Consider the following 15223-nt stretch of genomic DNA (forward strand, 5'->3'; position numbering starts at 1 on the left):
GCTCCTGAGTGTTTGTCCAGTCTCTTTGGGGGGCATTGAAGTGAAGAAGTCATGCTGGGTTATACTGGTGTTAAATGCAGAGGTGTGTGAGGTAGTTTTGTTTCCCAGCACTCGTGCTGGTACCCTGACATAACACACAAGCCTTCATCTCGTTGCACCTACAGCTGGTCTAACACACTTCCCCACCTGCAGCCATGGGAGGCAAGCATATGTGCTACTAGGTGCAAGGAGGTGCTGATGTAGAAATTCTTCCTCTCCCTTGCCACCTCTTGTCCTCTGGGAAGGGAAAGTGCTGCTTCACAAGATCAGGAGGTTGTGGGCTGGTGGTGCATGCTCTGTGGTGGGACAGATGCCGCAGTGTGCCCACAGAAGGGGAGTAGTCAGTAACTGCCCCCATCTGCCCCAGAGAGGAGTTTAGGGACCCAAGTTAACACTGGGCTGTGAAACCATGATGTGGAGGACTACCTCCAAAAGCCCTGCTGGGACCTGCCTCCTTCCTTTAGCCAAGCCCCCATGCCAGTTTCTTAGGTCTTGCAAGGCCTTAAATCCTTCTCTACTTGGTGAGCCAGCAGGTTACTGCATAGCTGCAGAGGAGAACATTGGAAAATTGAGGACCTATCATTGGACGCGTCATCTGCCCTTCCCAGGCACCTTTACTCCTATTAACAAAACCACAGAGTCAATTAGATTGGAAAAGACCTCTGAGGTCATCAAATCCAGCCAATGAACTGAAACATCACTGTGTCTACTAGACCATGGCACTGCCATGTTGTTGTGGTTTGACATTCGTCAAATTTTGTTTATCAGCTGGGAGATAGGGTTTTTGGGAGAAAAAGGCAAAACAGGCATAACTTAAAAGTAAGAACAGATAGATTTTATTAATACACACTAAAGAAAAAAAAAGACAAAAAAAAATGAGACCTGCTGAGGCATTCAAACACCTCCCCCCCTCCCAGTTGTTTACTTTTTCACACACTACAGAGAGAAAAAACTATGATTTTTAGTCAGTTTCCACTATTTAAACACAATTCTACATCACTTTGGGAGACGAGCCTCTCTAGGGTTATGGGGAACACGCCACAAGAAAAAAAGATCTAGTGGCTTTCAGAGATCTGCAATCGCCTGGAATTTTGCAGATTCTGTGCAGTCTCACCCATATAACAGCTTTTCACGCTGTTCATGGGCTTCCAGGTGTTTGGGGTATCATTTTAAGAATGCTTTTCTAGTACAAAACAGGGATGCTTTTTCATTTGTAAATTCACTTCTCTCTCAAAAGAAATAGAGACCTCCCTTATTCCTTCCCAGGAGCCGGGGATATATTCTAATCAAAACTCTTAATTAAAACCCATGTATATCAGTACACACAACCCTTTGGCTAGAACTTGCATTCCTCCAAGCAACATTAGGATATTACAGAAACAGTCCATTTCCCGATAATTCATATCCATAGAAGTCCGGTTAGAAATGTCCACTTCCTCCACTCCATCTTCAAAATAGTCTTTCTCAGTTCTTTTACTGACTTTTTCTCAATGCTCTCTCTCTCTACATTTTAAATGTCTTCCACGGAGGAGGGAAAAGGGTTAAAGTCTTTGCTTAGAGTTTTTCTTCTTCAGCAGACTCAAGGCCACAAATGATGGTCAGGAGAGAGGAAGGGAAAGCGCAGGCTCAGGAACATTGATAGACGAAATCTTCTCCACTCCTGGTCAGACTTCAAGTGATTTAAACTCAGATCAGCTTCCTGGGGCTCCGGAGAAAAGTTCTTAAGAGTCTCTCCTCCTTCGGACCAGCGGCTCTGGCAGCCAAGGCCCAGAGCACGGCCACCGTGGTCCTGGCGCAGGGCCAGAGTGCTGGTCTGCAGTCCTCCTCCTCTCCCATGGGAGGGGCCGGGAGGGGACAGAGGGGACACGGCCAGCCTCACCCACTGTCCCACAGGCAGGACACCCCCCGAGGCCCGGCAGCCTGGCCCCGGGGGGACCAGCCCGACCAGACCCACGAGGTGATGTTACCTTCTCGATGACGGAAAAAGGAAAGGGCAGAGTCACCTGAAAGATTGTGATTTACGACTGTGTTTCCAGAGATGTAGGAACACACCCATTCGCCAGCCAACCTGTCAGTCGCAATCCATTTTAAACCACCACACTTCTAGTCTTGCCTTGAATACCTCCAAACATGGTAACTCCACCAGCTCCCTGGGCAGCTCATTCCAATGTCCGGTCATGCTTTCTGTAAAGAAATTTTCCTGATGTCTTACCTAAACCTCTCCTGGTGCAGCTTGAGGACACATGTCCTCTTGTCCTGCCACTGATTGTCTGGGAGAAGAGACTAATTGCTACCTGGCTCTGAAAAGCCTCTTTTCAGAGTTGCAGAGTGCCTAAGGTCACCCCTGAGCCTCTTCTTCTCTTAGCTGAACAAACCCTGTTCCCTCAGCGGCTCCTGTGTTCTTCACTAGCTCCGTCAATCATCTCTGGGCACACTCCAGCACCTCAGTGTTCCTAAATTAAGGGGCCTCAAACAGGACACAGATCTCGAAGTGTGGCCTCACCAGTGCCAAGCTGGTCACACTATTGCTGATACAGGTCAGGATGCCTGGGCCTTTTGGCCTCCTGGGCACAGTCTGAGACGAATGCTGGCCAGCACCCATAGGCTCTTACCCCTGGGTCTCTTTCCAGCCACCCTGCCCCAGCCTATAGCCATGGCAGGATTGGACACTTGGCCTTATTGAACCTCACACCTTTGGCCTTGGCCCACTGATCCAGCCTGTCCAGATCCCTCTGGAGAGCCTTCCTGCCCTCCAGCAGATCAACACTCCCACACAGCTTGGTGTCATCAGTGAATTTACTGAGAGTCCAGTTGATCTCATACAAATCACCAGTGAATATTTTAAATGTGATTGGGCCAAATACTGATTCCTGAGGAACACCACAAGTGACCAGTCCCCATCTGGATGCAGCACCGTTCACCTCCACTCTCTGGGCGTGGCTGTGCAACACAGCAGAGTGCACCTGTTCAAGCTGTGGGCTGCCAGCTTTTCCAGGAAAACGCTGTGGGAGACAGTGTCAAAGGCTTTGCTCAGGTCTAGGTAGACAACATCCACAGCCTTTCCCTCATCCTCTTGGAAGGTTACCTGATCATAAAAGGAAATCAGGTTGGTCAGGCAATCGAAACAGTGTTGGCTGGCCCAATCCCCTGGTTTTCTGCTTATGCTGTGTGATCGCACTCAAGATGATCTATCCCATCTCACTACAGAGGCTGACAGGCCTGTAGCTCCCCAAATCCTTCTTTCAAACCTTCTTGTAGATGGGCATCACACTGGCCAACCCCATCACCCCAGACCTCCCTGGTTACTCAGGACTGATGATAAATGATGCAGAGCAGCTTGGTGAGTTCTTCCACCAGCTCCCTCAGTGGCCTTGAGTGAATCCCATCTGGTCCCATGGACTTGGGTCTAATGGCTCAGCAGGTCACTACTTCCTCCTGGATTACAGGAGATCAGTGCTGCTCCCTGTCCCTCTGTACCAGCTCAGAGTCTAATTGCCCTAAGGATAACTGGTCTTTCTGTTGAAGACTGAGGCAAGGAACCTCAATATCTCAACCTTTTCCTCGTCCTTAATGACAGTGTCCCCCCATGCACCCAATAACCAGTTGGAGGCTCTCCTTGACCCTCTTTTTGTTTTTAAAGTATTTATAAAAACACTCTTTATTTCACAGAGGTGGCCAAATTGAGTTCCAGCTGAGCTTTCATCTTTCTCATTTTTTCTCTACATGACCTACCGTCATCCTTGTACATTTCTTGAGTTGTCTGCCCCTTCTTTAAAAGGTCATAACCTCTTTTCCCTGAGTTACAGCAGAAGCATCCTGTTCAGCCAGGATGAACAGGAAGACCAGGCTCATCTTCTTCCACAATGGCCCATCATCCAGCACACAGCAACAGTCTGCCCCTCCGCCTTTCAAGACTTCCTCTTTAAAGCAAAGCTAGTCTTCATGGGACTCCTTTGTTATTAAGGACTGTTTCCCAAAGGACTCTCTGAACCACTGTCCTGGAGAGGCCAAGGTCACCCTCCAGAAACCCAAGGCAGAGGTTTTGTTGACCCCATTTCCTTACTTACCAAGGGCTGAAAACTATCATTTCATGGTCACTGTGCCCAAGACAGCCTCCAACAACCACATGTCCTACCAGCCCTTCTCTGTTCATAAACAGATCTACTACGCCACTGCCCCTGGTATGCTCATGTTGTAGTTTAGGAATGGTGTTCCCCAATTTAGCATTTCTACTGAAACACTCCAAACCATGCACAACTTCCTCACTCTCCCCAGCAGGAAGTGGATGAAAATTAGAGGCACAAAAGGTAAAGACCAAGGGTTGAGATAAGAACAATTTACTGGAAACATCAATGAAAAAAGCAGTATTAATACTAATATTAATATGGTGTGCAAGAAAGATGATCAATTCACATGCAAATGCCCACCCCGTGATACCTGATGTTACCCTGACTGGAAAGGATCCCCTTCTGCCCACCCAGCCCTGTGTATGGTGGGAGGTGGTACGGGAAAACAGGGTTTGGGCTATGTGCCTTCTGGCTACTCCAAAAATAACTGTCCTGCCAGAACCAGGACAGCTCACTTGCCAGCTGTCCTTTGTCTTCCACGCACTCCAGGAACCTCCTAGACTGCCACATCTCCCCTGCTGTTTTCAGCAGACATCCCACAAACTAAAATCTCCCACCAGAACAAGGGCTAGTGATCGTGAAACACCAGCCAGCTTCTTACAGGACATTTCATCTGCCCCTTTATCCTGTCTGTGTGCTCTGTAGCAAACTCCCCATAGGATTTCTGCCTTGTAGCCCTTTCCCCTGTCCTTCCCCTCACTCACCCAACCTTATCATCACTGCCCCTGAGCTCTGCACAGTCAAAACCCTCCCTAAAGTACAGAGCCAGCCCGCTGCCTCTGCTTGCCTGCCTGTCCCTTCTCAAGGGCTTATGACCATCACCTCAGCACTCCAGCCATGGTAAGCATCCCATCATGTTTCTGTGATGGCAAATATGGAATAGTTTTCCTACTGATAATTTCAGTTCTGCACAGTCACAGTGGCTAAGGCTCACAAAAGAAAGTCTCCAGAGACTTCCCTGAAATTTGCCGTATTTACAATGGTGAATAAATGTAGAGCCACAACCCTAGAACATATTCTTTCACTTCAGCTATTTCCACATGCATTCCCCAACAGCTCTAAGAAGGACAAACTGAAATTTCAACTTGGAAGTAAATTGGCTCTACTGAAAACAAACGTCATTCCAGGTGCATTTAAAAGAGCTCTACCATGGAATGCTACTTCCCTCTTGCCCCAAGGACAGCTCGACCCTTGCCTTCGTCCTTGCTTCCAAAGTTGGGGGGAAGAAAAACACGTAGGGAATATACCTAAGGATTCTTTCCTGTGAAATATGGTAGGGATGTCAGGACCTCCTAAGGAAGCAGGCAGCTTTCCTTTTAAGAGAGAATTCTCCTTTACGGACTTTTGTATCCAAGCCAAAGGAGAACCTGCCTCATCCTATGCTCTCCCACCACCAGAAGTGCTGCTCTCTCAGCTTGCTGCCCTCTGCCTGCCCATGACCAGTAACTGAAAACCAGACAATAGTCAGGAGAAAATACGGAGCCTTCCTCCTTGATGGAAGCAGAAAAGCAGTGGGAAGGTGACCCTCATTTCATCAGTGCATCGAGTACAATGATACAAACTTATCTTTTGACCAAGAAGATACCAATTGTTGAATTGTTGCAAATGTGCTATATTCTACCCTTCTAGATTAAAAGCCAAAGCCCACTCTTCTTCACAGAGCTTCTTGCAACCGAAAAATAAAAAGCTTCCAGGAATTTGGCCAACAGCTTGTTCATAATAAGCATTTATTTGACTTTAATACAAAATAACATGAAAAATAAAGTAGAATTAAAAAAAAAGAAGTTAACACTACATCTTCTCATAAGTTAATTCATGGCCACATACAGTGCATGTCTTTCTATATGTATCTTCATCAATGTTTTCTTCTGGTCCATATTCATGTTCATGGATACTAGCTTCTTTCTTCCACAAACTACTCCTCATGGCACGGCGCAGTTCTGGTAAGAAATACAAGAAAATTTTAAATTTTAATGTATCTTAAATAATGTTTAATAAAACTCAAGCTAACCAGGTTCCTGAGGCCTACAGATGACAATATGCTTGCTTCCCATCTTCCACAGTCTGGGAAAGAATCTGCTCTTGCAAGAACAAGCTCTGACTTGCCTTACAAGCCTCACCTCGTTTGCATATTTTAAAGGCCAAGAACTACACTGTCATGGGATCTCACAGGCAAAGATTTTCCGTTTGGACTAAGGACATGTTGCTTGCTGCCTTTTTACACAAAGCCATTCAAAGGTATCCAAAAGGGGTCGGTGGAATGCAAAGGAAAAGTTTTTATAGAACACCTCATTTATTTTACATGACCAAGGAAAGAGTAATTTTCATTCAGGTCACAGTAAGCCTCCCAAATGACTCGGCATTCTTTAAGCTTTATGCCCAATAATAAGAGTTGCCTCTGCAGCATCTGCAGTGAAATCCGTGGGTTCTCTAGAGCGCACAAGCTGGCAGCAGGGCCCAAGATATTATCCGGATGTTGCAAGCGGGTGGCAAGAATACTGAACAGCAAAATGTGGTCACACTTTGAGCCAAGCCATTCACGCTGCAAACTTTGTCACGTTAAGCGCTGTACTTGCACTGTACTCTGGCATTTTGGCTACAGTCTGCTGCCAGTCCTTCTGTACGCACAACATCAATGGCCCAGATGGGTTATTTGTGCAGTCTCAAGTTCTGCCTCCTTCAGACAATACCAGTACAGCCAGTTTGAGCTTTCTGCCCTTTTAAATGCCACCCTAAAGCAAAGCGTGGATGCAACACGTGCTACAAACGGTTCCACCCATCAAATAGCCTTCTAAATACTAATTAATCAGGGAAAAAAACCCAAAAGGCAATGTGCAGTAAAGACAGCAGCTAGGAATCCTGTGAACAACAGAAAAATCCAGTTTCATTACAGTCAGTCCACCTGAAGGCTATCAGAGAACTATTAACCCACTGCCACAAGAATCCCTGTCTTCCACAAGTCAGAAGTATCAGGAGCAATCCATGGCACATTCTGGGTCATACCCAAAAATTCGAAGAACACTACAATGAAGCAGTGTAATTGATTTCTGTCACATCATGTCCACAGGACAACAGGGGAATTCAAGCTGGAAAGGACCTCAAGTCCTGCAGACCAACACTGCCCAAAAGAGTCAGCTATGAGGTCACACCACTGTTTCAGGCGCACCCCCAGTCTTGAAAACATCCAGTTTACCACACTTGAGTATTTTCTCAGTAATTTAATCAGATGCAGACACAGGTTTCAACACAACTGTACTTCCCTTCAGGGACTGAAGTATGCAATTTTAATGCTTTACCTTTAACTTTCTTGTCAAACTTCTTCTGTTTCATCTTCTCTCTGCTATCACGGCGTAGCTCCTTTGCTTCTTGCAAAGCTTCCTCGCTACCCCAGACTTCAAGTGAACGCTTGATTACCTACAGGACGGACATAAAATGCCTTTTTCCCCCCCCGAAACAATAAAAGTAAACTATACTAACTTATAAATTTAATTTTCCCCTACACATACATAAACCAACCAATCTTCCTCTGCCTCTCCCCTGTCTCTGCTCCTGACTCACAAGACTGCACTCTTTCCACAGGAAGAGGCAACACTAGTTTTTAGTATGAGCTGGATGTAACTTAGGAAAACTTAAACCCAGCTCTAATTTTGCCTGTGTTTTACTAAAGCAGTATGATTCCTATGAAGTACCAAACAAGAAATGACAAGAGCCCTGGAAATCACTTGCCTTTCCTGCTGTCTCAGTGGGCAAAGCTGTGAACACAGCTACAGAGGGCCACACACAGCTGCAGCTGCCCTATGCACTTCAGAGTAAAACTGACAGGCCATGTGCTTTGTGACTTGTAATTGTGCAACCCACTGAAGCTCTGCCCAATGAACATTTTTAAAATGTTCTCAAAACCAGACATTTTCACAACTTGGACTACAACCATTTAACTATAACAAGCTATACATAACACATTAAGCTTTAAAAAAACCATTCAGGTACCAAGTGGCAACCAAAGCTGTACGAAGGTAAAAAAAGTCTGAAACACATTATGTTTCTATACCTGTAGTTTTAAATAAAGTTTCATTTCACCCCATCGTGAATTATGAGGGTTTTTCTTCACAATGAATCTGAGCACTGGTTCCCTCTTGTCTAAGTCACAGTCTTTAAGCAGATACTCTTCTTTTGCTTCTGTCCTTGTTATAAGCTTATGTTTATCTTCAACATCTCTGCAAGATGTAAAATAATGATGAGAAAGCTACACCCTAAAACCACCAGTTATTAACATCTAAGTCCCCATCCCTTCTAACATTCCTGAAATACAGGTAGGCCTAATGCCCTCAGTTTTTTATGCATGCAAATAACTTTGGATTCCAACAGCCCAGCTGAACTCCAGACTAGATTTACTGAACTTAAGTGTTTAAAATGTCCTCTCATTTCAGCAAACACAGGCTGAAAAGCCTGCTCCTCTAGAAAAGCTTTTCTTCTATTTTCTTACAAGAGGGAATAACTGAAACTTAAAATGAATAATTTCAGGTGTTCACCTAACCCTGATGCAATCCAAGAGAACAGAAGTATGAGCCTCACATGGTCAAGACAGAAAGAATGTGTAATGTGAGACAGGTCAGATCACCTGAGAATATACACTCCATATGCTTCTAGATCTCAAAAACTGATTAGCAACACGGACAGAGCACTTTTTTATATAATGCAAGACAGCAGAGAAACCATAAAATAATGACTTTTAAAAGACTGTAGCCTTTACTAGATAATTAAAAACTCTGGAACCACAGCAGCATTTATGAGTTAATGGAAAAAAATTACATTTACGCAACCCTGACTGAAGTACAACTTGAATTGCTTGAGCCAAACAATCTGCCCAACACTAAGCGCTAACAACGGTCATCAAGGAAGTACTTCTGTAAATGTAGCTTTACTAGAATTCAAAGTTCACAGTTACAGTTAATGCACCAAGGACACTCCAGTGATCAGCTACAAGAGCTGAGACCCACGGAAAAGTACTCCACAGGCTCAAAGTCCTGTCCTTAACGTCCCTTTCCTACCCACGGTAACTGCAAATTGTCTGCACCACGTGCACACCCCTAACCACTCCCTGCAGTAAATGGGCAGGCTCCGAGAACAAACTCCTAACCGCCGTTTATTTTCATTCACCCAATTCATTCTTACACACATGGGCAGCCAGCTGCTGCAGTTGGTTTCATTGCCCTGGTTTATCTTGATGGTTTTTGGAGCATTTTTTGTGTTAAAAGATAAGAGGTTGCTCTCCTCTCAAGGTCAAACTCCTGCTTACCTCACAGGCTAACCAGTAACCTCCCATGAGGGCTCTGCCCTCTGGCTGTTGGGCTTCCAGCACGCCCATGCTGACCAAAGTACCAACTTCACTTGAGTTGAAACACGGGGACTGCAAACACTCTCCTAATCCCTGCTCCATTTTAGAGAGCAGTTATTTGTGTTCCATCAGGTTTTCAAATGGCTCTAGTCTGCAGTCAGACATAAATTTTCACAGTGACAAACACACCAACTGCTCTCATGACATCCTATTTCCATAATGTTGTATGAAAATCCACTGATGTCCCCTATCCTAAGGCATGTTTATGAGACAATCTGTGACTCAATTCCATAATGAAAAATGCAGAGTATCAGTCAACTTTTATTGACATTGAAGTTACTGAAATACTTCTCTCTGCTGACACTCTCTTTAAATGACTGTAACTGACTGAATTATAGCCAGCAATTTTTATGTAAAATAGTGTTTCTCTCTCCTGATTATTTGTAATACCTGCAATTATCACATGTTGCCCAATCAAAGTGCTGCATAAGGTAGGAGTCCATGAATTCTTTGCCACAGTCTCCACAGATGAGAGAGTCAAATTCTAGTACGGGTGCTAATGGAAAGAAATATTTTTAAAGGGACTACAATGATAAAAACAAGCATCTAGAATTGGTATTACAGCAATTTTACTAGAATTCACATAAGCATGTTACAAACTACTTTTACTTTGTTAAAAGTTTTTCAGAATACAGTAAAAATTCAAACCCATGTGTTTTCTTATTGCAAGTTCAGTGTTAAGTACTTAATTTAAACATTTAAATGCACATATAAATTAGGCATTGTTAAAGAAATTCTCCGCATTTCTCCCACAAAGTGCTTCAAATCCTTTCCTGCCACTTCCTCTGTTCTGACCCTTCCAAAATATGCCCTGATTTACAGAGGACATGCGGGCAGAGACAGGAGGAAGTAGAGAAGGGATTCAGTTTGAAGAGGGTGGCAAGAGCAGGAAACTACAGGAGCTGTGCTGGCACCATAGTTCTCTCAGCTCTGCTCCAGTTTTTTTCCTAGCTCAGCCACACCTGCCTCTCCCTAATCGAGCTCAGTGGAAGCCTGGGGCAGTTGGCAAGGTTCTTGTCCGTTCCAGCTGGCAGAAACGGAGGTGGATGGCCAGAGAGCTGCTAGGAGTGGAATGGGGATGGAGCTCCACTACAATCCTCTCCCCAAGCCCTCTCAGCACTGCTCCAAGCCCAGACTCATCTCAGCGCCAGCCACTGCTTCTGGCCGCATCCTCAACGGGCGGATCACCTCCAGCGTCATCACCATCTGCTTTTATGTTCCACAGGACACCAAGAAACACCAATTCAGGGAAAAACAGCTATAAGGAACATTTCTTGAACAGTAACATTGAAATTCTATCAGAAAATTAACATTTCTATACAGTTTTGAAATCTGAAAGCGAGGCAGTGCTGTGGAATTTTAGGAACACCTGAAGCAGAAGATTAATGGTTGACATGCAGCACCATACATTTTAATTGCGTTTGCATTTATAGCAGATCCGATCCAGCAAAGGCGACATTTTATGTAAATTCAGTCCTACTAGCGACAGCCGGATGCTCAGTACTTCACAGTCATTTCATACTCTTACATCACATTCCATCGTTTAAGGCAGTGCTCCCGAACACGAAGACATTTTATTAAGACAATGACGTTATGAATTACACAGCAAAAAATACGCCCAGTGTAAAGGCATCCCAGATCTACTTTAATTTATTGTTTAACATTAGCCCATCAAAAGAAGCAGGGCTGCTAATTGTTTAGACTGTTAATGAAATCTGCTGCTGATTTCTAACAAAGAGATACACTGCACCAAGAGCCCCGCAGCTGATTCAAGCAGAACAAAGCAAGACAAAGACAATCCCAGAGAAGAAAGTCGATCTATTTTGGGACCCTTACTTCTCCATTTGCTTTTTTTGGTGGAGAGAATATCGCAAGGCAATGTGCTGAAATCCTCCACCGAACGATCAGTAACTTGGCGCCAGCACGTTTTATAACGATAAAAGCTGGCACTGCAGCAGCGCTCCGGTCTTGGCACAAACGACATAAATCCCAAAATTCCCACAACCGACGAAACCCCGCAAATTTACTCTTGTGTCGATCTTAAAATTTAAATTCCCCGAAAGGAAAAATGGAAATAACGTTTATGAGGGAGAAAAAAGAATTAAAATGTGCTATACCCAAGGGCACTGGCTGTGTCCCACTTCTGCGGCTTAAAATTCTTCATTTTTAATTACCGCGCATTTGCTATAGCCGATTTAATGCTGAAAAGAATCGGACGCGCCACTAATCGAGCACATCCAGAAAAACATGTGAAATAGAAAAAGGGGTGGCAACCAAAAAAAAAAAAGGAAAAAAAAAAAAAAGGAAAAAAAAAAAGAAAAAAAAAAAGGAAAAAAGAAAGAAAAATAGGGTAAGAAAGGAGAGGAAAAAAAAGCCCGGGAAAAAAAAAAAAAGGCGCCCATCCATCCCGCCCCGCTGGCGCGGCCGGAGCCGGCTCACTGTCGCCCCCGCGCCTTCCTGCCCTCCCCCGCCGGCCCCGCGCACGCGGCGCCGCCTCCTCCCGCCGCCTCCCCGCCAAACCCCTGCCGCTCCCTACAGGTTTTTTTCATAATTACCGGGTGGCTGCACGATCTTCTCGCCGGCGCCGCGCTCTTCCTTCTCCTCGTTCTCCTCCTCCTCCAGGAAGAAACCCCCTCCCGTGTCCACGACCTTGGGGAGGGCCCGCGCCCGCCCGCCGCCGCCTGCGGGAGCACAAACGAGGCGGGCGCTGCGTTAAAGCGCCGCCGCCGGCAGGGGGCGCGCGGCCGTCCCCACCGCGCCGCGCGCGCGAGGCGGGGGGCCGTGCGGAGAGCGCGCGCGTGCAAGAGCCCCCCCTCCCCCACACATGTGGGGGGAGGGGGGGGCCCTCGCGCGCCGCGGCGGATTCTCCCCCCCAACCCCCACCCTGTTCCAGCCACACTACCGCACCCCCCCCCCCCACCACCCCCCACCGCCGACTCACGCCCGGCGGCGTCCCCCTTTTCCCACATTTTTTCCCTCTCGAAACCTCCCCCCTAAAAAAGAGAAAAAAAGGCGCGGGGACTCGCCCGTTCCGCCGCCGCCGCCATCCGACCTGCGGCAGGGTAGGGTCGGGCCGCCAGCCGCGCCTGCCGCAGTGCCAGCGCCCGCTGCCGGTTCCGCTCGATCTTCGCCAGCGCCGCCGCCGAGAGGCGCGGCCGCTCGCCTGCCGCGACAGAAGCCTCCTGCTCGTGGTCTTGCTCGTGGGCCGGGGCCGCGCCCGCCATGGCGGCGGCGGAGCGACGGAGCCCCGTGGTCCCCCCCGCTCCGGCAGCCGCTCTCGCCCTTCCCCTCGCCGAGCCGCCGCCGCACTGCGCCTGCGCAGGGCGAGGGGCGGGGGTGGCCACAGAAGGGGCGAGGCCGCTCGCGCAGGCGCGCATCTGCTGCCCCGCCCCTCCTCGCGAGCCGCCAGGGCGGGGGCCCCGCCCCGCCGCCGCCGCGCGGGGCGCGCCGGGAGGGCGCGCGAGGGGGGAGGGGAAGGGGGGGGCGCGCGCGGCCAGGCGGCGAGGCGGGGCCCGCGGCCCGCGTGGCGCGCGGAGGTGGGGGGCGGGGGGCGCGCGCGGGCCGGGGTGGGGGCCGGTGTCGGCCGGGGGGGGAGGGGTCGGCTGTGCCGCGATCGGGACCGGGACCGCGGGACCGGGGAGGGAACGGACTGGGGGAGGGGAGCCCATGATGACCCTGCGCTTTCCGCACCGTCCCCCGCCTCGGGCCTGAGCGGCCCCGTGGAAAGAAAAAAAAGCCATAAATCCCGCCCCGCCCGGCAGGAATTCCTCAGCAGCGTCACCCAGCAATGCCCCTTTTGTCCGCCCGGCCCGGCCCCGCCACAGCCCTACGCGAGGCTGGTTCTCGGCCGGAAACGGCCCCGGCCACGTTTTCTGCCCTGAAAACTGCTGGAGCACTGTCCCCACTCCCTGCTCCTGCTGTGCGCAGCCTGCCGTGGTGCCAGCCTCGCTCGGCACCGACGGTGATCGCTTTCCTAACAAAATACCCGTTCTGCCCTTACTGGTTTCGCATGTTTAATGCAAGGGAGGATAAATGGAGGCTGCAGCCTCCCTTACTGACGAGGGACGCGCAAATGGCTTTGTCATGCAAATGTGGCTCTAAGCCACTTTCATATAAAGCCACTTAATGCCGAGCAGCCAGTGATCCTCGCCCGCCCGTCAGGCAGTGCCTGCCCTGTCCTTGAAGGAACGGAAATGGAGGCACTGGCACAGATGCGTGCTCCCTGCCTCCATGCTGAAACGGGATGACCTCAGCACAGGGAGAAGCCTTCCTTCCCTCCCCCCCGTACACCCACCCTCCTCACCTCCCCCCTACCCCCCCCCCAGAAAACGAAAATCTCGATCTCTTCCGTGAAACTAAACTAGTTTTCTGCCAACCCTTCCTTGCTGCTCCTAGAATACGTCCCTTGTGCCTCTCCGTTCAAATGCCCGCGGTAATTACCTGCATGGATTGTGTTTCTTCTCTGTCCTAAAACATTTTCTTTTTAGCTTGTCGTCCTCGCTTGGCATTAACTTTCGACAACAGCCAGCAGAGTGTGCTGTGAACGCTGAGAAAAGAACATCCTGCTTCTGGGAAATTTTTATATATATATATATATTTATATATATATATATGCATATGTACAGAAATGCAGATGAAGACATTTTAAGTGGTTCTGATACTTGCATGAGTGGTAGGTAGCTCCTCCCATCAATTAAAATACTTCTCTTGTCGCAGATCACAGAACCTCTTCCTTAAAAATTAATAACCAAGTCATACTAAACCGTCTGCTTTCAGCGAGATTGCTTTCCAGTGTTTGTATAAAGTTGGAAAAGTGCCACAGTGGAGATGTCCAAATACGTTTCACAGTCAGAGAGAAGGATCTAGAACACAAGGTATTTAATAGATGAAAATGCAAATCGTAACCCCAGCGTACAGGAAGTAGCTTATACAATTATACAGTATGACCATGCGTTTCTCCAACCTCATTACTCCCTTGTTTAGACTGACTTAGTGACAGTGGAGTTGCAAACAGGTTAATAAACACTGTAGAAATAAGTGAAATAAAAAAGATTGAAGGAAAGTGTTTATTAGATGTCTTGGAAATGGAAATGTTTGCTTGAAAAGCAAACATACGTATGTTTGGATTCCTTTTGCTATTCTGGTGTTCTTCCCTTTTTTGTAGGAGCAGACATTTAGAGAGGAGTGAAATGAGTTGTGCTTGTGGGGTAACAAATAGTTCTGTATCTTTCATAAACCGAAACTGCCTTAAAGCAAAGCCAAGTTTGAGACCCTGTGTAAGGGTTTTAAGGGCAAAAGGACATTATTGTTATGCAACCAAACTGGAATTAGGATTAAAAGGAAATCAGAATACATAAACAAAAGCAAATTCAGAGGCAAGGCTTTAAAATAAAGTTGGCTGTGGGCCGCAACTACCTATGTAAATGTTAAATATTAAGTAAAACTGTTTGGGAAATATATACTAGAGAATTTCGGGTTTTTTTTCTATTTCTCAGGGGCAGTCTGACAGGGCAATCAAAGCAGAATATTCTCCCCAGCCCTGCTTCTGACCAGAATAAACCAAATACAATGCTCCTAATTTTCATGGCCAAGAGAAGGTGATAAAATTAATAGTGTCTATTAGCGAGGTGTTACAAACTGTCTTATATGCATTGCTCTCATC

The 15223-nt window shown here is 47.4% G+C and overlaps 1 protein-coding gene across 1 annotated transcript; it reads right to left on the bottom strand.

The window, feature by feature from the left end:
- Nucleotides 1-5875: 5875 nt before the first annotated feature.
- XPA (XPA, DNA damage recognition and repair factor) lies at nt 5876-14022 on the bottom strand. Its single transcript, XM_066339479.1, has 7 exons — nt 14002-14022; nt 12614-12875; nt 12117-12242; nt 9952-10057; nt 8215-8380; nt 7463-7580; nt 5876-6106 (listed from the first exon to the last, which is right to left on the bottom strand). Exons 1-7 carry the CDS (start codon nt 14005-14007, stop codon nt 5958-5960), a joined length of 933 nt encoding a protein of 310 aa, XP_066195576.1. The 5' UTR covers nt 14008-14022; the 3' UTR covers nt 5876-5957.
- Between the last annotated feature and the right edge of the window lie 1201 nt (nt 14023-15223).

Source organism: Sylvia atricapilla, chromosome Z (assembly GCF_009819655.1).
Source record: "Sylvia atricapilla isolate bSylAtr1 chromosome Z, bSylAtr1.pri, whole genome shotgun sequence".
NCBI lineage: Eukaryota > Metazoa > Chordata > Aves > Passeriformes > Sylviidae > Sylvia > Sylvia atricapilla.

Bases quoted from the DNA above. Each gene is read 5' to 3' on its own strand.
- XPA (XM_066339479.1), bottom strand. The intron at 12,243-12,613 runs GTCGGATGGCGG...GTGCTCCCGCAG, and splicing joins CCGACCCTACCCTGCCGCAG to GCGGCGGCGGGCGGGCGCGG. The intron at 10,058-12,116 runs GTAATTATGAAA...TCTTTCCATTAG, and splicing joins GAAGATCGTGCAGCCACCCG to CACCCGTACTAGAATTTGAC.